General features: G+C 43.3%; 1 protein-coding gene across 12 annotated transcripts in view; it reads right to left on the bottom strand.

Moving 5' to 3' along the window:
* The window catches only part of mecom (MDS1 and EVI1 complex locus), a 153,424-nt gene that overhangs the window by 105,740 nt on the left and 22,609 nt on the right, over positions 1 to 25,075 (bottom strand). For all 12 annotated transcript variants that reach the window (XM_074641720.1, XM_074641713.1, XM_074641708.1 and 9 more), the window contains exon 2: positions 914 to 1,260. In XM_074641720.1, coding sequence (XP_074497821.1) covers positions 914 to 1,260 — 347 coding nt within the window. The remainder of the gene's footprint in view (positions 1 to 913; positions 1,261 to 25,075) is intronic.

Genomic DNA, 25,075 nt, shown 5'->3' with positions numbered 1-25,075 from the left:
CCAATACGTTCTCAGTCGGCTTTAAAGTGCTGCATTGAATTGGACTCACACTGGGTTAGGGAGACTTTAAGAGAAGGATGTAGAATGCTGTATTGAAACATCTTTTTGTGACTTTTCACTTTATGAACTGCATGGTCAGCGCTTCTTAATGAGCTTTCTGTCCCACAAAGGGACAAAGGCCTGAATATGAAAGACTAAATCCTCACATCCAAATTAAAGAGGATCTATTTCTGGAGACTTAATGAGGCTGATACTCTGCCGGCCCCTTCCTCCCTACTCTATAAAACCGAGCTAGCATGACACTGACGGAGACCACATCTAACCTTTGACCTTGTCCTGTGACCCTGCCTTCGATTTGTTTGTGCCGGCTGACCAATATGTGATTTGCCAATGGCCGCACTGGGTCCCTAACCGGGATGAAAAAGGGATTTATGGCTTTTCATTTTAATTGAGTTAAGAGCACAACCTCGACTCCCTTTTCTCTCAGTGGCACTGAGCTAACATTACATCACTGGGCAACAAACGGCCACAACAGCCTTGTGGTCACTGGGCTAAATGTGAGCATGACGACATGGGAGGAAATAAAAACTGATGTGAATGCTACAGTGTATATTGGCCAAGGAAAACCCCTCTTGTCATAAAGCGTGGTACTACTGTTGCAGAAAAACCTCGTAACTGCAATTTTTCATGTTTATACTTAGCTTAAGCTGCTGTTATAAGTAGAGCAAATTTCTTTAGCTTAGCTGCCATGTAATCTATCCCAACACCATTGAAATATGGTGGCCACTGTAAAAAATGCCTGTTTTCTGAATTCTTGATATTATAACACGAAGGTACCAACTCTGCAAAGCAGTAGTTTTGGATCACGTTAAGAATATTCACATGAACTCTTCTTTGTGTGTTATGTTCCTACCTCCCAGCCTTGAGTGGGGTCTCGGAGATGAGGCATGTGCTCTCCTTCATATGGTCCAAAGCGCTCCCCGACGTTTACCCTCCTGCAGCTCCAGATGCCCAGGCCTCCTCCTGGAACTGCTGACTCTCGCAATTCAAAGTCCAGGGGAACGGTCAAATCTTCTTGGGGTAAAAAGAAGCTCGGGTGTTGGAACGACAAGGGGAGCTGGGGTGAAGCCTCGTCATCAGAGAGCGGAGGGGACGCCGGGTCCTCTGCCAGGGCCGAAGATGGCGTGGGATCACCGTCGGAACCACATACGTCGTCTAAGATGTCGGACGGGTAGAGGGCAAACTCATCGTCGCCATCACCTGTGAAAGACACAGAGAGAGTCTCTACGTGAGGGTGATGCTCAGTGATGTCTTTGTGATCGTTGGTTTATCACAAATTAACACTGGCGACAGGTTATCTTTCCTTTAATAGGTTCCTGACAACACTGACAAGTGAGTAAAACATACAAAGTGTACATTTATTAACTTGGATCAGTTAGCAGGAGGGGCAACAGATGTGAAACAACATGTGCGGGTGTCATGTGACAAAGCCTTGATGCTGTTTTCATTGAGCTCACTTGTTTCTAATGTCAATGTTTTTCTTGTTTCTAGTTTCTAATCATTGTTCCTGACCTAGGAAACACCCAACAGACACATTTTAATTCACGTCAACATTTAAAATAAGACTTGAGATGTCAAAAACAGAAGCAGCAACGCGGTATGTTTGCCATTTGTTTGAGCTGATGCCAGGGTGGGTAAGCAGGGTCTGCTCAGCATTGTACTGCTCTGACTGTTTTATATTTCCTTTTCCTGAACTCTTTCTCCACCATACAGTGAAAACAGAGGGAAGCGCACCGGGGTTAATTGTGAATAGAGTGAGACAGGACATAGAAGCACGACCCTTGAACCCACACTGGGCTTCTTCAGAGTGGCACACGTGGCTGGTGCGGAGCTTAATGGTGGAAGAGGGATTGAATCATTTACAGTGTTGACACAGGTGCAGTTGTAGCACAAAATAGGTGGAAATAAGGGAAAGAAATCAGAGAAATAGATACATTTCCATGCAAAGGCAGTCAGACAGGGAGAAAGACAAGTTCACATATCAGACAGGTCACCAAACAAGCAAACAGACGAATCAAGAGCTAATGAAGAAGCCATCTAGGGCGACAGACTGCCAGCCAGGTGTCGAGACAGAAAGACACTCGAATCCGGAAATGATTCACAGGAAGCTGCCGCTCCCCCAGCGTGCATCTGAGCTGGGCAGCGCCTAACGCAGGCTGACGGACCACGGGGAGAGGGGGCTCTGCTAATGAGGCTCCACAACCCATCCCTGGGCTGAGGAACATTCCTGAAGGGCTGCCTGTGTGACACTGTACCGCTGCGCTGTCAGCCACGGAACCTTTGATCCACACAGATACACACACACACGTCTTGCTCACTGGCCATGAAGTAACCGTGCTTCTGATTGACTGAACGGGTCACCGTGATTGGCCACAGGTGGTCATAAACTAACCTGAGAGATTAACTCAAGACCCGGACAAAGTCATTGAACTTTTTCATGCGCTCTCACCTTTAAAACGGCCACAACCTTCGACACATTACTTGAAGAACAAGATAAGTGCATTGCATGTAAATATCCTTAAAGGGACAGTGTGTAGGATTTGGCGGCATCTACTGGTGTGGTGTGGTTGCAGATTGCTCACTCCTCCCTTTACAAGACTGCGGTAATTTGAACCGCCGCTGTCTAAAAAGACATGGCGATGCTGTTTGCCTCGCTCAGAGGCCGTATTTTCAAGCGTATGTGATGTAACTATGATTACTTTCTGGTAACGTAACAACCTGAAAGGTTCTCTCTAGAGCCAGTGTTTGGTTTGCCCGTCTGGGCTACTGTAGAAACATGGCGGAGCAACCAGTGGGCAAGTCCGGGGTCTGAAAAGTGACAACTTTAACTCTTTCATAGTGTGTTTTCAGTTAATGACAGTTAATTATAACATTTTTGGTCGCCACAAATGTCTTATTCAGCATTCAACGTCTTATTCACCCTCTTGTGTCACTTCTGGTTGCAAATAACCAAGATGGCGACGGCCAAAAACCAAGATGGTGACGGTCAAAATGCCAAACTGAAGGCTTCAAAACGGCAGTCCAAAAACCAATGGGGCAACATGGCGGACTCTGTCAAGAGGACATGCTCCCTATGTAGATATGAAGGGCTCATTCTAAGCAATCGAAAACCCGATGATTTCAGTTTCAGGTGATTATACATTAATGAAAACATAGTTATGAATATTAAATTCCATTTCTGCTAATAGATCCCCCGAAACGTTACGCACTGTTCCTGTAAAATATGTGCACGGTCAAAGCACATTATCTGGTGAAAAGGAATGCAAAACTGTCAACCACCGCATAAGCAGTACATGAGCTGTTTTCCTCTGCCAGTTAAGAATCGTAATTCCTGTCAAAATGTGTGTTTGCTCTGGGAAAAAAAAAAATCTATGCATGAACACATTGTGCTGAATCAGCTGTCTATTACGGATATTTGCCTGCGTTTTCTGTGACATGCTGTATGTATTTGTCGAAGCAGATCTACAACTTAAGTATTTCTCAGTCATTCCCTGCAGCAATACCTGATCACAGTGTCTGCAGCTATTGTGTTTGACACACACACTGTGTGGGCCCAGCCTGTTTGAGAGGGAAAGTCTTTTAAAAGGCTCTGCTGAGCCGGGCCGGGCATGAAACCCAATGTGGCTCTCGGAGTCAACGTAATGATTTTCAGCACGGAGTAACGCGGTTATAGTCCTGGATGTGAAGCTTGCCATATGGTAGAGGGACAAGAGCTTTTAAAGGTAACTGTATCCCCTCCATTGCTGTTTCCCCTCTGACATTTCCCCCCCTCACACCGGTCTCCAAGTTTATATTTGATTTAGACCAGAAATTCCCCCGGTCCAGTGGTCTCAACGAGAGCATTTCAGCTCATAAACATATACGTTTCTGTAAGGTAAACGTTAGCCGAAAGCAAATATGCTATGTTCGGAGTTTTAAAAATTGTGGTTTCATGTGCAGATGATTGATAAGTCAAAGAGCGTAGCTGTACTTAGACGTGTGGGGCGGTAGAGACGCTGAGCACAGATGATCAGTGTGTGTGTGTGTGTGTGTGTGCGTTTCTGGGTGTCTCAGCCTACTTAAAGCAAATAATCCTGTTTGTTTGTTCAGTAATGGACATTACTTCATCATCGAAAGCTGACGCCCTTCATCAAAGAGCAAGCGCCAAAGGAATTCTGGGTAGAAAAGGGGAACTCCAGCTGGGTGCAGCACCAAAACTTCAGCTGTGTTATCAGTACTGAGATGGCACATCGTGATAGTACAAGAAAGCAAGTGTAAAAAAAAAAGAAAAAAAGAAGTACAACTTTGATGTTGATGTATCTGAAAGACAACACAAAAGATTTAGTGCAGAATAATGAGGAAAACAATATTATCTAACCATCAAAATCACTCACGGACATCAGGAAATACATCACGGCACTTTGCATAAACACAGATATGCACAGACATGTACTGTATACCGTGTATTTAAATGCTCGCGCTTGACGCCAAATTCATTAATTTTTATTAAGAGGGAAAACATTTGTTCCCGGGCCTGCTATCTGCATGGGTGGAATGATTTTCACCTCTGCCACGAGGTGTTGGGCGGACTCATACATCACACGATTACCCCGAGCAGCGAGCAGGGCCGCCATCATCAGGGAGTGAATTAAAGATGATAGAAAGAGCTATTAATCACTGTGACAAAGCCCCTAATGGAGGTGTGACCCAGCCACTGCCGACGGGACGCCAAGGGGACGCACCCACGGGACAAATGGATACATATGTTTACAGAGAGAAATAACCTACCTGTGGACATAGTTAACCCCCCCCCCCCACCTCCCACTTTCTCTCATTTTTTTTCTGCACCGCTGTCTTTCTTGCTCTTACTTCATCGCTGTCTTTCTAACAATTATGTGTGTTTTGCTACGTTGACCCATTTTACTCTATGTCGTCTCTTATATGCAGGTAATCAGGTAAACTCTACTACTCTACCCTGTACAGCTGCAACAATTAATCAAAGAATTGATTTGTAGATTAGTTGTCAACTACTAAATTAATCAACTATTTTGATAATCGATTAATCGGTTTGAGTATTTTTTTAAGATGGTCAAAATTCTCTGATTCCAGCTTCTTAAATGTGAATATTTTCTGGTTTCTTCACTCCTCTATGACGGTTAACGGAATATCTTTGAGTTGTGGACAAAACAAGACATTTGAGGACGTCATCTTTGGCTTTGGGAAACAGTGATGGACATTTTTCACAATTTTCTGACATTTTATAGACCAAACAAACTGATCGGTTAATCGAGAAAATGATTGACGGATTAATCTACAATGAAAATAATCGTTAGTTGCAGCCCTACTATCCTGCTTGTTTTAAGTGATGTTCATTTGTAGGCGTGATGATTTGTTCAAATCTTTTACATCATGTGACTTAAAAAAATATTGCTATTTTCTTAAAGTCATGCATATTCACATATTCTTGATAAAACTGTGATGTATATGAAATTATAACTGTGCAAAAAATATTTATGGAAAGCTAATGAAAAATATTATTACTATTTTAGTAAACTAAATTGGAGAGTTATTTCCCATTTCCTCCACTGCATCTCTGCTTATAGTGTAAATTGCTAGACAGGCGATAACACTGTAAGGTGGGAACATTATTCATGTACTTAACCTGGGCCCAATTCACAGACCACTTCATCTAGCCAGATAGAGGGGTCTAACAGCTGACTGATGGGGTCTTAGATCATGAAATATGGAAATGAACTCCTCACCTTATGAGGACCGTCCCTCACGCTTATCTGTAGACATCATTTGTTGCCTGTGATAACAGACAAATGGGACGGGAGGGCTTACCCTTGTACCGCGGGTCAAACATAATCACACATGATCCCCTCCATTAGTCATCACATCCAAATTCTGAAACTGAACTCTTCATCATCCCTCTGCTTTCTATTTATATCTCTACACCAGGACAAGCATGAATATGTTTGGTGTAGAGAGAAGAAGCAGAAACCACAGTAGAAGTATTTTTACAGCACTGCTGCTAAATCAACTTAGAAACAGTTTGGAGGATTCAAACTAAGTGCGAGGGGTTGAGTGGGGCTACGGCACGATTGCTGTTATTGTATACTGATTCATTTGCCTGAAAAATGGAGGATACCCTGAAGGCGATGTAGGCGTAGACATCTGGGAGAGACAACTCATTGTGATTGAATTCAAAAGAATATAAATATAATTATCTCTAGTTGGTTAATTGTAACGCTTTTACAGCTACTGCCAAACAGAAAATGGCTGCTGTTGATTTGCTAAGCGCAGTTAATTACAGTGCATCAGTTTGTGCCTAGATTCCCTCAGCAGGGTGTATAGGAGAGCGTTTGGAGCCCCATGCCCTCGGGAGAGGCAATAAGCTTCCTAATTAACTCTGTCTTTGTGCTTAATGGAGGCCTTAGCGCCGCTTTTGGGGAGTCTTTTGGTCCGCGGGTCCATTGGGGTGACTGTGGTACTGAGTGATACAAACCACAAACATTCATAGCCGTAGGTAGCTGTATACGTATACAGTCCTGGCCCATTGTCCATAATTTATCTCTCAAGATTTGTTTCTTCAACCAAAAACAATTACATTGTAAAGAGTAAAATTTTAAATAAAACACTTGTCAATGTTGTTTTCTTTCCCATTTTGTCTTTCTCAAGCTGTACAAAAAAAAATCATGCAAAGGTCATGGATGAATTACCCTTGGTAGCTAAATTAGCATTATTTTTAAAAATAAAATGTGGTTAGAGTAGGTTTAGTATTTGCATGTTGTTTATTGGACCTTGGAAAATCTTACACTTTTATTTCCCTGAGAAAGTGTCTTAAATACCCTTAAAATTAGGGATAAAAACAAGTAATGCTGCAGATATGTCTGATTAAAATGCCATACGTGTGGTTGTATTCACAAATTTACGCATTCATATGCTCACAAACAGGCACTCTCATTGTACAAACTGTTTAAGCACACACACAGAGACACACACTCCACAGAGTAACAAGAGCAGAGCTCTTTACACAGTCTTAATTAATGAGAGCATTGTCTCTGTTTTTTCACCCCTGTGTTAGTCAACTGCTCCCCGCTCCAAATGGAAAACACTCCATTAAGGGCCCTGGGCCGAGTTACCAATTAACATCGCACAACAAACTGAAACTTAGAGCCGGTCCCTCTGTGCACTGCGCACACACACGGACACCTAATTAATTAGCATTAGTTGTGATTAATAATGAGGGTCCTTTAATGGTAAATCTGCAGCTCCGATGGCAGGCTGACACAACAAAGGCGTCTTGTGTGCGCGGCAGGATTTATCTGGGGAGCTGCTCGGGGATTTTAACATGTTTCTCACAGGCCTGACAAATGGCCTATTAATTATCTAATGTTGTCTGACAACAGCCGCTTGATAAAGATGTATGTTTGGACAGGGTGAGGAGGGGAAGATAGAGCAGAGGAAAAAGAGAGAGGTGTGTGTGTGTGTGTAGGGAGGGTGTTTGCATAAAGGAGGATAAAATAAAGTATGTAAGAGTGAGGGGAGACTTACAGAAATTCATATAATTGTGACACACTCATGCATATAAACACAGGAGCACACAACTCTTCCTTTCTTAATACATTTGTATCAAAAGACAAATGAGCTTCTCCTTCTGTGGTTGTTTGGGATAATCAATATGAAGGATTAACAAAGCACATTTATTTTTAATGAAATGCAAATGAATGACGTCTTGATGAACACAGAGCTGGATGTGCAACACACACACACACAGTCCTAAAACCACAATCAATATCATCAACGAGGTAGCCTCCACATCAACCCAACCACTTCATATCATTAACTCTCTAACAACACGGAGCATATGGGCATCTCGCTCCCGCTCCATCCCTCTCCCTGATTCAATCTCAGTCCCGACTCTAATTTGCGGAGTTTATCTTCCGCCTGTATGTTGACAGGTGTTCCTAAGTGGGATGCCAGTTGCCAAACGATTTTTATGATTGTTTTAGCCCCGCATTTGGCCTAATGAGATAGGATCCCAGTCGGACGCTAACTCAGGCCTGTCAAATGTAAAGCAAACAGAATAACAACCCGGCGCTCACATTGTTTCCACAAGCCATACATCAGCCGGGGCGGCGAGGGAGGGCCCTCCAAATCACACGCTGACCCCGGGATGGAGAAGATGAGAGGAAAGAGTGGGAGGAAAGGAAAGAGGAGGGGGTAAAAGAGGGAGGGTGATGATGAGATAATACTGTGAGTGCATGAAATCTGGGTTATCAGGGTACTGTAATACCATAAGAAACAATATTCATTTTGACCATTATTATTTAAAATTAGGAGAAAGAAGTCATCCTGGACTGTTTGTACATAAATTTATGCTTACTTGATTTCCATAAGAGAGCATTTGCTTATTGTATGCTTGAGTCACTGACATACTGTATAGGTGTGTATCATCTGCAAACAAACACACTTTTGAAAGATTTGTCTGTTTTCTCCTCTGAAGTGACGTGTATAGAGAATGTGTTGACAAAGGTCATTAATCCCATCATCTCTTCTGTCTTCGCCTCTGATTCAATCTCAACTCAGCACCCCCCCATCCCACCATGCATCCTGAGCTTTTGATTCGTTTGTTCTGGTCACCTGTGCCGTTTCTTTCATCCATCTTCCTGTTCCTTCACGGTAGTTCCTCTATCTTTTTAGACAGCAACAACAGCGATATCGCTCCCCAAAGAACAAAGAAAACAATTCTAAACTAGGGATGCAACTAACAATTATTTTCTCGATTAATCGACTAGTTGTTTGGTCTATAAAATGTCAGAAAATAGTAATAAATGACGATCAAGCAATGTCTTGTTTTGTCCACAACTCAAAGATATTCAGTTTACTGTCATAGAGGAGTAAAGAAACCAGAAAATATTTGCATTTAAGAACCTGGAATCATCAAATTTGGACTTTTTTTCAACTCTCTAAATAGTTGCGGATTAATTTAATAGTTGACAACTAATCGATTAATCTATTAATTGTTGCAGCTGTAGTACCAAACATGTCATGTTAGCCTGTCGGAAGGAGTCTAAATAATGCCCCAATGTTACGCTAAATGTTGGCGAGGAAAAACTGGCATGGCCATTTTCAAAGGGATCCTTTGACCTCTGACATCAAGATATGTGAAAAAAGTGTGAGATGAACAGACTGAAAACTGGATCTTATTAGATAAAACAATTTGCAAACTGATTTGCAGTTGAAAAAAGGTAATAAATCGCAATATATCTCAATATATCTTATCGATATCTTATGGTAATACTCAGCATATCCCAAAATGTTTAAAATCGCAAGAAGATCATATCGCAACTTAAGTATCGTGATGAAATCGTATCGTGATGACATCGTATCATGATGACATCGTATCATGATGACATCGTATCATGATGACATCGTATCATGATGACATCGTATCGTGGGGCCTCTGATGATTTCCACATTTAAGGAATCTGAGAATTTTTACTTTTTTTTCCGAAAAAGAATTCTCATGCCGATTATCAAAATAGCTGACAACTAATCAATTAATCGTTTCAACTCTACTTTACACCAAGTACCATCGAAAGGTGACAAGAATATAGAACATAAACATGGCAATGGGAAAGCCACATTTATTCCAAAAGTACAACCAGATGTTTATCCCAAAGTTGTATTAGTAACAATACGATACATGTCAATGCAAACATGCATAGATGCATTCTCTCCTCCCCTCTCTTCTCTCTCCCTCTTTCATGTCATGGCTAACTGCCATTGGGCCCTAATATAATTATGGCTCACAGTTGTGCACATTTGAGAAATTGATTCCTTTGATGAAATGTGAGCGAGGCAGGTCTGGGCAGAGCAGAGAGAGACGTATATCCAGAGTGGTTGCTGCCAGCCCCCCCAGCCCCTGTGGAAGGCCCCCTGGGTACCAAACCGCCAGCTCAACCCGGCCCAGGCTGTCCCAGTCGTTAAAAGAAATGATAGCATATGTGGTTTGTTTAAGTTTGATGTCTTCATAATGCATTACACAATTAGATTGATTTGACAATTTCCATTATACTTGATAAAATATTTATGTAGGCCTGAGGATGGTAGTTCTTATCAAAAGGGGGCGGATCTGCAGCGCAGATGGGAGCTCTGGTCGGCAGTCGGAAGGCCATCAGTCAGTTAAAGCTGGGCAAAATTGTAGGCAAATCCAACCTGACTACTTGAAATTTGTATTTGTAACATAAAAAATTTGATTTTGGAAGTCGTGCAAACCAAGCATGAGCTCATTCTGTCAAGTGTTTGACGTGAATAATCAGGCACACCTGATTGAGATCAGATGCATGGAGCCGTGCTGTATATCAGCGAATCAATAACCTTGTCCCCATATGTTTGCATTGTGCGCTATACAAACACTACAGAAAAAGTAAAGCCTGGCAGTGGGCATCGAGTGCGTTATGCCATTGGCCACCCTCCCAACAGAAATGTTTCCATCAAAGACAATTTTTGGCTACACAAATTTCCGGCTACGGCACATTAGCTTTAGATTTGCCTCAGTTGAAACCTGGAAAGCCAGTGTCAACTAAACTGGCACCAGACAGAAATACATTCAGCTGTTTGCTGTTGGCCCTTTAGCTTAATTTGCCCAGTCAGGGGGTTGGATCACTATACAATATGTACCTCATATGACCTACATAACTCATGTGTGTCCAATGTACTCGCAGCATATCATATTGTATTAAAGTCCAGCAAAGTTTTTACCATTTGACACTTTCTTTCCCAACTTTCTGTATCAGCTTTATGCATTAAAAGGTAATGCCAATACAGTAAATACATAAATTTAAGCGATAAATTCAAACCGCTCATGCTCAGAGGTGAGTCTCCTTCACCCTTCTTTCCTCCCTAATTCTCTCTTTCTTTCATACCCTGGATGTCTCTCCCTTTTCTTACCTGTCTCCCTTCTCTCCCCCGTTCCCTTCACACCCTTTCTACGAACCTCTCACTGTGCACAGCCACCCCACATCCATCACAGCCCAGAAATTTAAGGAGCCAAATTGGCCTCATCTGTCTCAATGTTGGATGCAGATGGAGTTTCTTCTGCTGAGGGAGGTGCAGTTAGTCACCCCTGCTGCCCCCACCCCTTCAATCTACTGCCTTAAAGCCAAGCCAGCCTGCACCGCTCTCACCGCTATAGAGCCACGTTATGAGGCCGGCTGCTGGTATAAAGAGGGCACCGCGGTGAAGTGACCACTACACTGACCACACGCACTCTCTGCTTCATTCAGTTTTCTCTCAAATCACATTTTTCTTTTATTTTCCATCTTGCTCACTCTATTTCGTTTACTCACTCCCCCTTACTCGTGCTTACTCATATTGCCAGCAGACACACACACACCTAGAGAAACACAGGCGGCAGTGGCCATAGCGCAGCCTGCAGTATAGTCTCACGCAGCCTGGTCAGACCTGGCTCGTTAATAAAAGGCCCTAAATGAGGCAGCATGCATAAAACATGAAGCGCCGCGTGCCGCCGTAATGAACTGCTGCTCCATAATTGCATCTCAGAGCCGTAAAATGAAGACAAAATATTTGAAGAGGGATTCTGTCACCTCTCTGCAGACGCAACACTAATCACAGGCGTTCGGCGGGGCCCTTGGGGTCTCCCCTTGACAGAGAGCAGGGGCTAAACGCCCAGGGCGGCGACATTGGCAACACCCTCCAAGTAATGGGACATAATTGAATAATTGCTGATTAGAAAATAGGGGGAGAGGTAATAGTATAACGGTGTCCAGTGTGCTATCTGAAATGATCCCATTGGGAAGGAGAATAGGATAATATGGCACAGGAATGGACAAATATATATCTACTGTACCTAACACCTACTGGGAAATTACTCCATTAATTTAGGGGGTCAGTTTATGTGCCTGAAATTATTGTTAAGGGATAATAGATGAGATGGTTGCAAAAGCTGGAATAGAAAGGTGTTGTTTGTACCTGTTTGGGGAAACAGATGGGTGAATATATGAAGAGAATTGAGCCAGACAATCTGTTAGTCACAGGAAACTAAACTGATCTGACCAACAACGCTATCAAAGTGTTCAAAAATACATATGGTTTTATCAAGAAATAATAGCATTAAAAAGCCCACAAAACAAAGAGCAATGTCGAAACACACACACACATACACACACACACATACACACACATACACACACACACACACGCACGCAAGCACACATGCACACACACACGGTGACAAGCTCAGAGACAGCCCGGCCTCCGGATGAGAGATTGGAGTCCCACCCAGGGGTGTCACCCAGACAGTTAGAGAGTTGCCGTAGTGACAGGGTGGCTGCGGTGACATAATGAAGGTGCTGTGGTTGTCACAGGGGGTCAGTGGTGATCACACTGCCCAGCTGGGGGGGGGTTAGGGACACATATAATGAATCCCACCAATGACAAATGGCCCTCAAGTCAGGGCTGAGGCATCTGACAAACTCAAACTCATCACTTGGACACCTTAAACACACACACACACGGGCAACAACAGACACTATAGGAACACAGGCACACATACTCTGTGAAGCAACAGAAATGTACACGTTTTGTCAACAATTTAAATATCTAGAGTGTATAATCAGGGTGCTATATAGCCCTTCCATCTCCTTTAACAAGCTTCTCTTTGTGGAGGCAACTTAAAACGTTTAAAAAGCCTTGGCTCCCGTTTTCTTTACTTCGTTTAATGAATATTTTCTTTCACCTCTGGCACTTGAAACTGTTGAAAAAGAGCCCTTAATTTTGCTGTTGTGGCACCACAGTGGCAGGTCAGAGGTTATCAATACGGGCATTGTTTAACATGCACAATGGGGCACATGAATTCAGAAAACCCCCTCATGCACTATTCGGAAGCATGAGTATATACAGAATGTAAAAAAAAAAGTCTCACAGGAGGTACCGATACTCTTTTAAAAAGCTGAATTCAATCAGAAACGAGGTCTGCGTTTGGTAAAGAAAGAAAAACTAAACTATTGGAAAGCAGGAGTATTTTTAATGTGACAAGCTGACCACCTACTACCAACCTGACATCCTCCATTTAATATTTTTGGATATGAATCGACTTTGTCTGAGGGTTGCTTTTCCACTCTCAGGGTCCGCTTGCCTCGAGCACCACCACAGCAGCAGGCCAATTCCACCTTAACTTTGTTACAGAACTTGTTACATACAATAATGTCCGCGGCTGCAGAGACTTTCCAAACCACAGTGTGACATGTGGAACAGACCCGGGCATGGAAAGGTCCTGGAGAGGATGTTTGTTTAATGATTGTTGGAAGGCTAACATTCAGCCCCGCGCCCCCGAGCAACAAAATCCCCCTCGGAGCACTGAAGCTGTTTATGTTATTTGCTATGGATGTCAATTTCCCTCTATTTAGGAGGTGATTTAACCGGGCAATACAGTAGGATTGTGCTATTGTGTGGGGATTGTTGTCTCTATGTGTAATATACTACAAAGCTATGTATGGGACTCTGGACATAAACAGTGTGGGTCATTGTCAAGATTGAGACGGGCATTCAGCTTGACCTGCCACTTCAAAGTCAGAACATTTGACTATTAAGACCTGGTGATTAAAGACTGTATTGTGATTAAAAAAAATAATAATTAGAATAAATACATTTTCTTTAATTTATTTGATAAATGTGATGAGATATGATTTTCATATCTTAAAATTCCTAAAAGATAGTTAACATATTGTATGTAGACTGGTCACTTAATGCAACCCAGTCTCATGGTTAGGCATATAAATACCACAACATTACATGGACATTCCACGTGTCATGAGGACACATTTTTGCGTGTTAAAATAAGTACGTAAACTCAGTAAAATACGGAAGGAAAGAGCGTAACATAAGTACAAAAAATATGTCACAAATGTCACTAAAAAAACGTGATAAACCTCACTATCGTAAAATAAAACACTGGTCTCGAACACCCTGGTCTCCTGGTTGAACGTCCTGTGTTTGTTGGACCCATCCACCTCGCCAGAGAAAGTCTTTCTGGCTTTTTATCGACGAACTCTAAGTGTAGCATATTTACACAGATGTGTTTAAATTGGACTCAGTACAGACTAAATGGCATACAAATGACACGCCAAAAGCAAGAAAAGGCGTTCGTATTGCACGCTAAATGCCTTGTGCATTATCATGGCATTCATATGCCTTTTCGTGCGAACTACTTAAGGCATTAACCTCTTTAGATGACAAATGTGCATTACAAAAATATGACAAAACGTGCATTAATTTTTCTTATATTTTGCGCAATTCACTTGAAAACTGTCAGGCTATTTTATTCTTACTTGCATTGTATGCCTGTAAGAGAATGTGAGTGTGTGTTATCGTGTGCCTGTGTGGGGCAGAGGCTAGAGGCTGGACATGAATGGAGAGTGACAGCTGCCAAATGACAGTGAGATTGAGGTGGGAATGCAGAAGGACAATGAGGGACGGAGAGGAACATGACAGTAACAACAACTCAGATTACACCGAGATCACACATGATCCAAAGCACATCACCGATCCGCGCTCACGGGGGTAGATGGGAAATGCGGTCCGGTAACGAGTGCTCAGTGTGTCATTCAGACAGATGAGAAGGATCACAGAAATCCCCTGTTTCTTCTTCCTAATTCAAACAAACAGGGACTCTAAGCAGAGCCACATGGCCTCCCTTAATGACTGACATTTTGTTTAAGAACCATCCATAATGACCTGGTTTGAATTTAAATACTTGGTGTTTATTTCACAATGAGCTGCCAATATTCACCAATGAAAAATTCCAAAGTGCTTGAGTGACTTGAGACTGTTGTGTTTTTTCTCTCTCTCTTTGGTTTTCCTGTTTTGTACATATTTGGAGTGGCATGACTGTGGAATTAATGACAGACTGCCTGAACATGAACACGTTAAGCATAACGGAAAACAGATTATCAGGAGATCTCTTACACTAATGCATTTGATACGGCATTATTTCTACAGGTGGGTTTTAATCTTTGCTATGATGGACTTAAATTTCACCAAAATATGGTTCTTATACTTCTCAAACTTATATATTTGACAGCTCTAATGATTGAGCAAATTTGATTCATTAAAGCCGGTTATGTTTGCACTATGGCTAATCAGCTATGTATAACACTGTACTAGATTTGTGTAAAGAAATGCTGACTTCATTTCAGAATAATTATGTATGAATATACAGAAAGTTTCAACACAATGCATACTAGGCTAAGTGAGACGCAGGCTCTTATAAACCACCACTGTTTGCAAAAGAAAAACATTTTTAAAAGAACTATATTGACTAGGGAAATTAAGCAATTACAAATCACAACAGCACAGAGATTAAACTTCTTTTGAACCACTTGATACATTGACAATCCGGTGAAAAAGGGCCAGGATGGAAAGCATCCCCGAAAGACATTACAAGTGCTGCAGCCAATTAATAATCGCCTCATTTGAACCGGCTGAATGCACTTGTGCAGCCAAAAATCAATCAAGGTCCACTTTTTTTTTTTCCATATTGATGAACTGCGTTGAGTGAAAGAACGCTAACTCTAAACTAACAAAGCCACAGCCATGTACATAGATGGAAATCAATTGTAATTAAAACTGAACAAGTGTTCCGCTTTATGCACTCAAAGAGTGCATTGGTCATTAAATACATTTTCATCAGTTATCAGTTAAAGGTTTTAAAGGAAGTGCGCAGCTTCTGCCTCCTTTGGGATAGCGCTCAATGCCTCCACACTTGCGTTTCAAATTTACCCGTTGCTTGCTTTGCAATCAAAAGGCAGCTAAATTAGGTATCAAACAATTTAATGTTATGTGTCACTCTCCAAAACGATCTGTATTAGAAGCACTTAATTAAACTTTCAAATTCAAATGTACTAATCAGTTTGCGGCAGAGTGGGCGCTTGTTTTTCCCCACATGAAACGCCACGGCTGGCCAGCCCGGCCCGTTGCCTGCTCATTAACATGAAGGTGCGATTTGCATTTCCTGATGGACTGTTCCAGTTTTTAATATCCCTCTTTCTGCTCTTACATCAATCATGGAGGAGGGAGGCCACCATAGGCCACTATTAACCCTCCAAATCTGCCACAAAACAAATATTACAAGAGTTCACTAATTTGGAGATCAAATAGCCACTTGTCCATTATATAATTGAAATGAAGGTGGAGTGTTGCACTTCTGAAGAGCTCTATAATTACCAGCTGTTAATTGCACACTTGTGGTGTCTCACTTTTAATTAAAAAGAGCGGCTCGTTGCTGGACGATAAGCGACGGTGGAGAGGCAGCGGTTTAATCAACAAAGCGAGAGGAATTTGTTTCTGCTGTGGCCAGCAGCGGGTTGGAGAAATCTTCAAATAACCCAGGGAGATTAAAACGTGTCCATTAGGACCAGTCAGGTTTTATTTGGGGTGGCAGGAGCGAGGTGCATTTGAAGTCGTCCCGCTGCAGAGTCCTCGGCGAAGCGCGGCTGGGGGTGCGGGTCTAATCAGCCCGCTGCTGGCCCTGAGCGCTCAAGTGGAGGAATTGGACCCCGCTGGTGGTGAGAGAAGGAAGGGAGGAAAAGGAGGGGAGGAAAAGCACCCCCATCACTCTCCCTTTCCTCTTCTCTCACTTTCTCTTTTCCTGCCCGAGCCTGTTACTTGACTTTATTTTGTGACTGGTGCGACGGCGAGCCAAAAAAGTCTTTTGCTTCTCGAATTGGCTGTTTGCTTCACACATTAGTCACTGAAACACAGCCGGGCCGTATCTGTATAAGCATGTGATATCTCTCCAGGATGTGTCAGCGCCCTTAGACAATACACAAACAACCTCAGGTCCTTTTTGGACATACCGGAGAAAGCCCTTCCACCTATTTCGTGACCTATTGAACCATGGCAGCACAATATAAACTAAAGAAGAATAAAAAACAAACTTCTGTACTCGATAGTCCCAACATGCGGCTATAACTCACACAGTGTTTATATGAATGAGACAGTTACCTTGGTCAGCAACTCTGGGCTGCTGCCAGGCCTACAAAAGGCTCTCGGTGCACCAGTCGCATATACAGTACACGACTACCAGAGAGCGATAACCTCATCCACCCTTTCTCTGACCCCTCCGCTCCCTCGCTGATAAAACTGTCTGCCAGGAAGTGTCCTTCACTACGCTTCCTCCCTCTCATGCTCAATCAACACCTGTCACCGCGGCAATCAGCGCCGTGATGTGAACGCACACCGCCTGAAGAGGCATCCAAATCACAAAAATCCTCAAGATAAAGATTAAAATAGTCTACACATTTAATTCCATCCAGGTCTGGATTATACTGTATGTATAGATCGGAGAAGTAATAACAGAATCACAAGGGGCTTCCCAGACCCCCTGAGCGTCGCAACTCTTTTAGATAAAGGGCTCTGGGTTTATCTAAGGAAACAGTCGCTGGGGCGAGGATGGTCTGGCCTCACTGACAGATTAGTCCAGCCCAGGCCCACTTCCTGCCCGCTGAGGACACTAATTAGAAGGAAGGACTGACACTACAATAAGAGCTGACAGTTGAGTGCACTTAGTACGGCTTCACACAATCCACTGCAGTATTAGTACAGCAGCCACGCCAAGCCATAAATTTCATCACATTAGCCGGTGCTTATCTGATGTGACAAAGTTAACCTGGATGTTGTTTGGACAGAAAAGTACAAGGGCAGTTCTGAGAAAACTGTGAGGGTGCTGATTTATCAGTGGAAGTATGCAAAGTGTTTTATTTGGATTTTTATCAACCTCACCCTCGCCACCATCTCTCTCACTCCACCCCCCCACCCCCCTCTCTTTCCACACACAACGAAGGAGACAAAAGTCATTGTGAGTCTGGCCAGTTCCCAGTGTTAATGACATCCTGTTTACAAACACGTTGGAACAGTGTCGCAGGGGTCATGGTCACTCGCACCCTCACACTCCTGTCTGTCTGAGTCTTATATCTTATCCTTCTATTCAAATGACCTTCGACCTAATGAAGCGTTCGACGTGGCTACCGCTGGAGAAACAAAAATGAGCACTTGAAAAAGGATGTTGCTCACTTGGCAACAATCTGCTGCAACAACTGGAACCAGAAGCAGCATGTAAAAACACAATGTAGGAATAAGTGTGAAAAACGCTCGCACACACACCTGAGCTAACCACAAACATCGCTATTATTATAATCCCTAAATCACCAAATGAAGGGAAAAATGTGCTATTACCCAAAGGGCAGATATACAGTAGAGTAACACGTACGTGCGTGTAATGGGCTGAGCTGTTTTACAACACCAGCATGAGCTGAGCTATTGTTTTATTTTGAGAGGTGCTGGCTGTTATTGGATTGTTTTACACTAGCTGGGAGAATTTTATTCCAGAGGAGCTCTGTGTGGTGTGGAGTGAGTCAGATGGAGAGAGAAAGAGAAGGAGAGGCAGACGGAGAGATGTGTGTATTATGCACATGTGTGGCACGCTTGTGTAACGGCATTAGGAGCGTGTGTTGGGGGGCTGCTGAGCTTCTGTTGGTGTTTATTCATCAGGAAGCTAATGTCTCCCCCACTGAGAGCCAGCAGGGGGTCCTCAGGTACAGGTGGTCGCTCCGCACGCTAACCCAGAGCTACACCACCGACGTTTGCACTCAAATATTTGCACTAGATGACAGACATTACTCTTAAAAATGTGAATTATAGCAACTTTTCAAATGAACTCATCAGGACACCTGGTCAATGCAACGCCATTTTCGGCATAATAGCCTCATATAATGGTGCAATAATGCCTTTATGTGTCTTTTGACACACTGCAGGCTGTTGTCATAAACCGTTTGTAGCTATGCCTACGAAAAGTTAATGCACTGTAATTTGTGTAATTCGTACCCCTGCGTGAAACCAGAAATAAACGTTGATTTATTTGTCACGTAACTTTCGTACTTAAGTTACGCCACTTCGGGTGTTTAACCCAAACCACGATGTTTTTCTAAACTTAGTTTTCCTAGTTTTGTCGCCTAAGCCTAACTAAGTTGAATTTTTCCTAAACTTAACTAAGCAACATATTCTCATTTAATGGTTCGTATGATATCTTACGAAAAAGTTATTCCTCCTTTTTTATTCGCTTTCTTACGAATGTCCAGCAACACGTGTCAATTTCCGCTTGTTGCATGCATACAGACTTTTCAAAGTAAACTTCCGTCTTCACAGGAAAAAACTTCTTTAGGTTTAGGCAAAAAAGCTACTTACAGTAGTTAGGCTTAGGAAAAGATCGAACTGGTTTGGATTAGGCAACAAAACTACTTAGTTAGGCTTAGAAAAAGATTGTAGTTTGGCTTTAAATAACTCCGGAAGTGGCGTAACTAAAGTACCTAACTTACGTGACAAATAAATCAACGTTGACTTCTGGTTTCACACGGGAGACGGGGCTTACTGTAATGTAACAAGTAAATGATTAAATGTTACACTGAGTTGCCCTCTTGTATACAAATATCCTTCTGCATGCATTTCTCCGTCTTTGTATCTGTTTGTGAGGTGAAACATGCTGAACGTGAAAGTGGAAAAGCGGGCATTTTCTGGGTCTCTCTGTGGCTGTGCCAGCGGGCGGAGCGGTACGTCAGCTTGGGTCGAGCGCCACAATGTGCCTGTCAGTCCATGGGACGTCCCAAAGGAGAAGCGCAAGAGCCCCCCCCACCCACCCCCAACCTTGCCCATCCATCATCGTGACACCGCAAGCTGCAGTCATGGGAAACCCACCGCTGGCCAGTCGCTCTGGACCAGAGCTGGGAGGGGAAGGGGGGAGACGGGACTCGCCGTCCATTAAAAACACATTGTTTTGTTTATTATAACTAGTTAATGAGGTTGAAGTGAAGCTTTGCTTTGTTTTTCAAACACTTCCAGAGGGGATTTGGAGGCAGACGGCCCTGTTGCTGGGTTCGGGCGAAACAACTTATAAGGGCCTGGGTGTTTTATAATGGATGTCTATAGATTTTATGAGAGTGGAGTTGGCCATGTTAGGAGTGAGATCCTTGGTTCTTGTAAAATGAATCGTTTTTAGGGCTTTTCTCCATGTGCTGAGCTCAGACTCTGAAAACCTTTTTCTGCAGCTTTGCCATCCCTTCTTCCTTTTCTCCAAACCACTCCACTCTCATTTTTGGTCGGCCCCGCGGTTCATAGAATCCAACAGAAGTCTTGTTTTTGACTCTACAGCCAACATCAACAACAGACTAGCGGTGGGAATCACTATAGGCCCCACGATATGATCTTATCAAGATACAATCTTATTATATTTTTAAACATTACACGAGTATTGCGATACGATATCTCGCAATTTATTATCTTTTTTCTCCTGCAAATTGTGTACATGGAAATTGTCAACATCTGTTTTATCGAATAAGATACAGTTTTCACTCTGTTCATCTCAGAGTTTTCATTCACATATCTTGAGGTCAGAGGTCAAAGGACCCTTTTGAAAATGGCCATGCCAGTTTTTTCTCACCAAAATTTAATGTTACTTTGGAGGGTTATTTAGGGTTTTTCCCGACAAGCTAACATTACATTCCTTAGATTTTTCTAGTTTAATATGATACCAGTACCTTCACTCTAGCTTTAAGACTGAGCCCGCTGCAACCTCTGAAAGACAGAATAGCAACTGGGCCCACCGGCGGGCCGTCGGATTGTTAAGACACAATATTGTCTTGCAACATATCACAATACTATGCTGTATCGATTTTTCCCCCACCTCTACAACAGACATAATTGTTTAACAATTATGGCCCGCAATTGTGTACCCCTGTCCTTCCGAACCCGTCAAAGAGGAATGATAGAGTAAAATACATGTTTAAAAAGAAAATTAAAGAAATCTTGCATCATTTGGCAGTGGGAACCGGCACTTCTGATCCATGGACGATGTATTTTTACAAAGCAAAAAAAAAAAAAAAGGAAAGAAAGAAGAGTGTTTCTGTGAAAGTAAAGGAATGAAAAGTAGCGTGCGTTAGCAGCATCAGCGGTTTGTGGAGCCAGAGGCCCCCCTGTCTCCCTGTCTGGTGGAGATATGAGACAAGGCCCACTCCCTGTCCGGCCGCAGCGGGGGCCTGGGCTGCCCGCTGACATGCCTACTTTAATTGTTAGTATTAAATCACTTGCACTTTAACTCAAGATGCTATCTGCCAGGCGTTAAGATCTTTTACAGTAGCGAGTGTTCGCTGCATAAATGTGAAACACCCTCGAGTGTCACTGTATGCCAGACAGTGAGGTGTGTGCTTGTGCGCAGACATGCAGTCAGATAAAACAAACGCACACACGCAGACACAATGGAGTCCTGTATTGGACTGATTGTCGGCGGAGTGGACGGACAGGCAATCGGACTGCACCCCGCCCTCGCTGCAGGCCACCCGTCAGTCACCACGCACACCGCACCACCAGCCACACCATCAGCTGTTTGCTTTAGGAAGGCGGCTCAAAGCCAATTAAAATACACTTAGAGCTGTGTCCGACTTGTGTTTGGAAAGATAATATATGTCCAGTCAACACGGTGTGAGCGAGCAGGCGAGCGAGAGAGGGAAGCACTCTGCATCATTGTCTCAGAATGCGCCGCGTCATTATCGCACGGACAAGATACTTATCTTTGACTCTTTGCTAAAGCAGAAAAAATTTGCCGGTGCTTGATTCCAATTTTAATGCCCTTCAGAAAGAATAATATTATCTCTGATTTCAAGGCTCCCCAGATGTTTACGCTGCTTTAAAAACATCTGCCTGTACATTAGGCAATGTATAGATATGACTTTTAACTGTCAAGACGGGATCAGTGGCACACTGTACTGTAGATGTTATTTCTTCTGAAGTCCGTAAAAAAAGGGTGACTGAAAACATTAATCATCAAAAATTAGTAGCCCAATACACAAATGTGAAACATATGGACTTCCCATTATATGGGAAAATACATACTGTACAGAGGCGGACAATGTGCAGCGAGCAACACACACACACACACACACACAGATGCAGAGGGCAGCGGGTGCTGATATGAGTGGTGGTGAGTGGTGAGCAGAGACGGGAGCTCCATGTCTGTTCAGTGTGTTTTAAGAGTGTTTAAATGAGTGAAAAGTCAGTTATGGCTTCCAGATGGGGGCCGGTTTGATCCGGATCATTCTGACAGGCCTGGACTTTGATGTGCTGCTGCCTATTACTGACATTACAGGGAGACAGGCATATTTCTCCCTAATCACTTCCAACTCGTATGGCCTGCACCGGCTGGCCACACTAGAACTACGTGTATGTGTGCATGCATTTTGTTGTGTTTTATAAAAAAGGCTACGTGACCCAATGACATCTACAATGTGCTAATGTGTGTACTACAGTATATACAGTAAGTGTGCAGATACACACTTGTCTCATCAACAATAAGTAGTCAAATTGGCAGTATTAAGGTACACATTCATACCAGAGCCTGCGGCGACCCAGCATGTCTGCGTTTGTGCTCAGGTTGTATTTCAACCTGGTTTTGAACTGACATTTCGTCATAAACTCTCCGTTTCTAATGAAAAGCAACGGAGAGGACAAGAGAGGAGAGTATAATGGCTTCATTTATGCTGAAGGGAGAACTCCCTTGGAAACATCCATCTTGTCAGGCAGGTTAAATATAGTCCAGACAGACAGACAGAAGGGAATAATTCCTCCACTTCCCTCTCCACCCACACTCCCCAGTAAGCCCAATGGAAGTCATTTCTCAGTGACCACAGAGGAGGAGGACCAAAGGGGAAAAGGAGCGCCACTCTGCTCCTCACTAATCACTCTGTGACCCTGAGACCACCCCTCCGCTATACCCCCCTCACAAGTCTCCTCTTTTCTCCTCCTCATCTCCTGTTTTTTTGGTGGGGGGGGGGACTGTGGAGAGGGATGAAGAGCGGAGGAGTGAATCGGGCCCTCTTTATCTCCCAAAGGCAGGGGAATGCCAAGGGGCCGGCGCTTTGGAATCCGCTGTTTTGTCTGTCTCTTGGGGAGAGCTGGGCTGAGTCCACTTGGAGTAGCACAGGGAGGTATTCAGAGCAAAGTCTGGAGGGCCCTTCAGCAGACAATGGTGCAGCCCCGGGACAAAGTGAGTCCTTGATGAGGGATCTGTGGAGAGGTGCAGGTGTCTGAGGTGAAGAACAGTCTCTCAGGCCTGACCCACTTATCTCCAGCAGCTCCTCTTCTTCTCTTCTCTTTCACCGTTACCATCCCTGATCGCATTCGTCTAAACAAGGGCTTCTTCGGATTCTTAAAATGCACATGTAAAACGGGCATACACCTCACTTTGCTATGCTTAGAAATGCCACAAATGTCTGTCAAACCAAGAGACCTTGGTTTACTCATGCGAGGGAGGAAAAGGCCTTCGACCCCAGGGCTTCGCTCGTTCCTGGTAATTGCACTCCATCATACTTTGTGCCGGAAAAAGCAAACATCTAAATAAACCCTGTCAACCCCATGTTGTCCATCTGCCGGCAGATAAGATGAAGACTATAAGCCCATAATGTTCCATAAACACAAACATAGGGGATCACAAATCAGTGGTCACGGTCACCACAACCATAAATTAGCCTCTGGAACCATTTTTAGCATTTAAGTCAAACAGGGAGAGGACAGTGAAAGGAGAGGACAACCCGCTCTTTAAAATCACATCACTGCTGTCAATGTGGGCTCCGCACCGCGAAACAACACTGGGATAACATCTACATGAGCTGGAGAGGGAAAACAACAAAGATGTGACCGCGAAAATGCCGGATCGCTTATGAAGGCAGGGCTGGGTTACCCGGCAGCAGTGGAGACTTGAAGTGGAGGGAAGGAAAGAACAGGTCACAGCCCCCTAGTGGAAATGTTTCAACTAGTTCTCCATCTTTCACATCCAAAAGACGGGAGATTTACACACATTTAAGCTACTTTTTCTAATCAAAGACTTGTATTTCAAATGTGTTCTTCAGTTTTAGCACATCAAAAAGTTGATAGAAAACGAAAATAAATGACTGTTTTGTTTACAATCTTTTCTCTCTAAATTAACTGTCCTGACATGTTGTAGAATATCTTATGCAGGATAACAAATGAATCCCTCAGATATTCATTCTACAATGCGTTCCCTTTATATTACATGGGCGAGAGCCTCTGGGAAGACATTACCTTTGTACAGGAGCTCTCGCTACATGAAATGACAAATCGACAACAGCATCGGCTCTCAGGAGCCGGCTGTGTGTATTATGCTACTCTGGTTGGAACATGCAGCGCCTCTGAAATCTCACAACCAGATTTATCTTATTTTCCCAACTTATTTTCATATCTATTTCCTTTTTCTTTGTGAATTAGGCGTTAAATAAAGCCGCCGGGCCTTGTGCATAGTGAAATCAGCTGGAATTGCCACATTAAAGAATGCAGGCGAGGTGCAGCCGGAGCCATCCTCCTGGATTTGGGCAAATTCAGCTGATGCAAAACAAGGAATTAATTTGAGGGGAGCGGCTTGCGTGCTGAGCTTGGCGCTGTGACAAAGATGAATGGCATCATTCCAAGCGAATGGTAATTTCACTTTTTGTGACAGTGCTTTAGAGCAAAAGCGACTTGGGACACACAAAGCATTTGCAATCCCATTGAGGGCCCTTGGTACCTGCCTATCAGACACTGCACATTGTTTACCAATCATCTGATATTGATTGGTTTCAGACTAAAGTTTGAAGATGAATTAGAGTGGAGAAGGTTAAGTCCTAACCTTGAAAGATTTAGTGTCTATTCAGCCCGCGTGTAGGACTCTCCTCAGCTCACTCTGAGAATAGAGAACTTTTAAATTCAATAGGGGGTGGGAGACACAAAACGTGTCACATTCACCAAGTGAATCCACTGGAAGAAATGCAGAAGAACACCCAAAAAGCATAATCTTTCTCCCCAGTTGATAGAAATGGTAATTGCATGTGTGGGATAATACTTTGAAGCCAAGGCCTCGGTCGGACAGACCGCCTATTTAGGTTAAAAAAGGGGCAACAAAACAGCTCCTTCT

This window comes from Sebastes fasciatus, chromosome 7, assembly GCF_043250625.1.
Source record: "Sebastes fasciatus isolate fSebFas1 chromosome 7, fSebFas1.pri, whole genome shotgun sequence".
Classification (NCBI taxonomy): domain Eukaryota; kingdom Metazoa; phylum Chordata; class Actinopteri; order Perciformes; family Sebastidae; genus Sebastes; species Sebastes fasciatus.
This window is presented reverse-complemented; position numbering and strand designations above follow the sequence as displayed.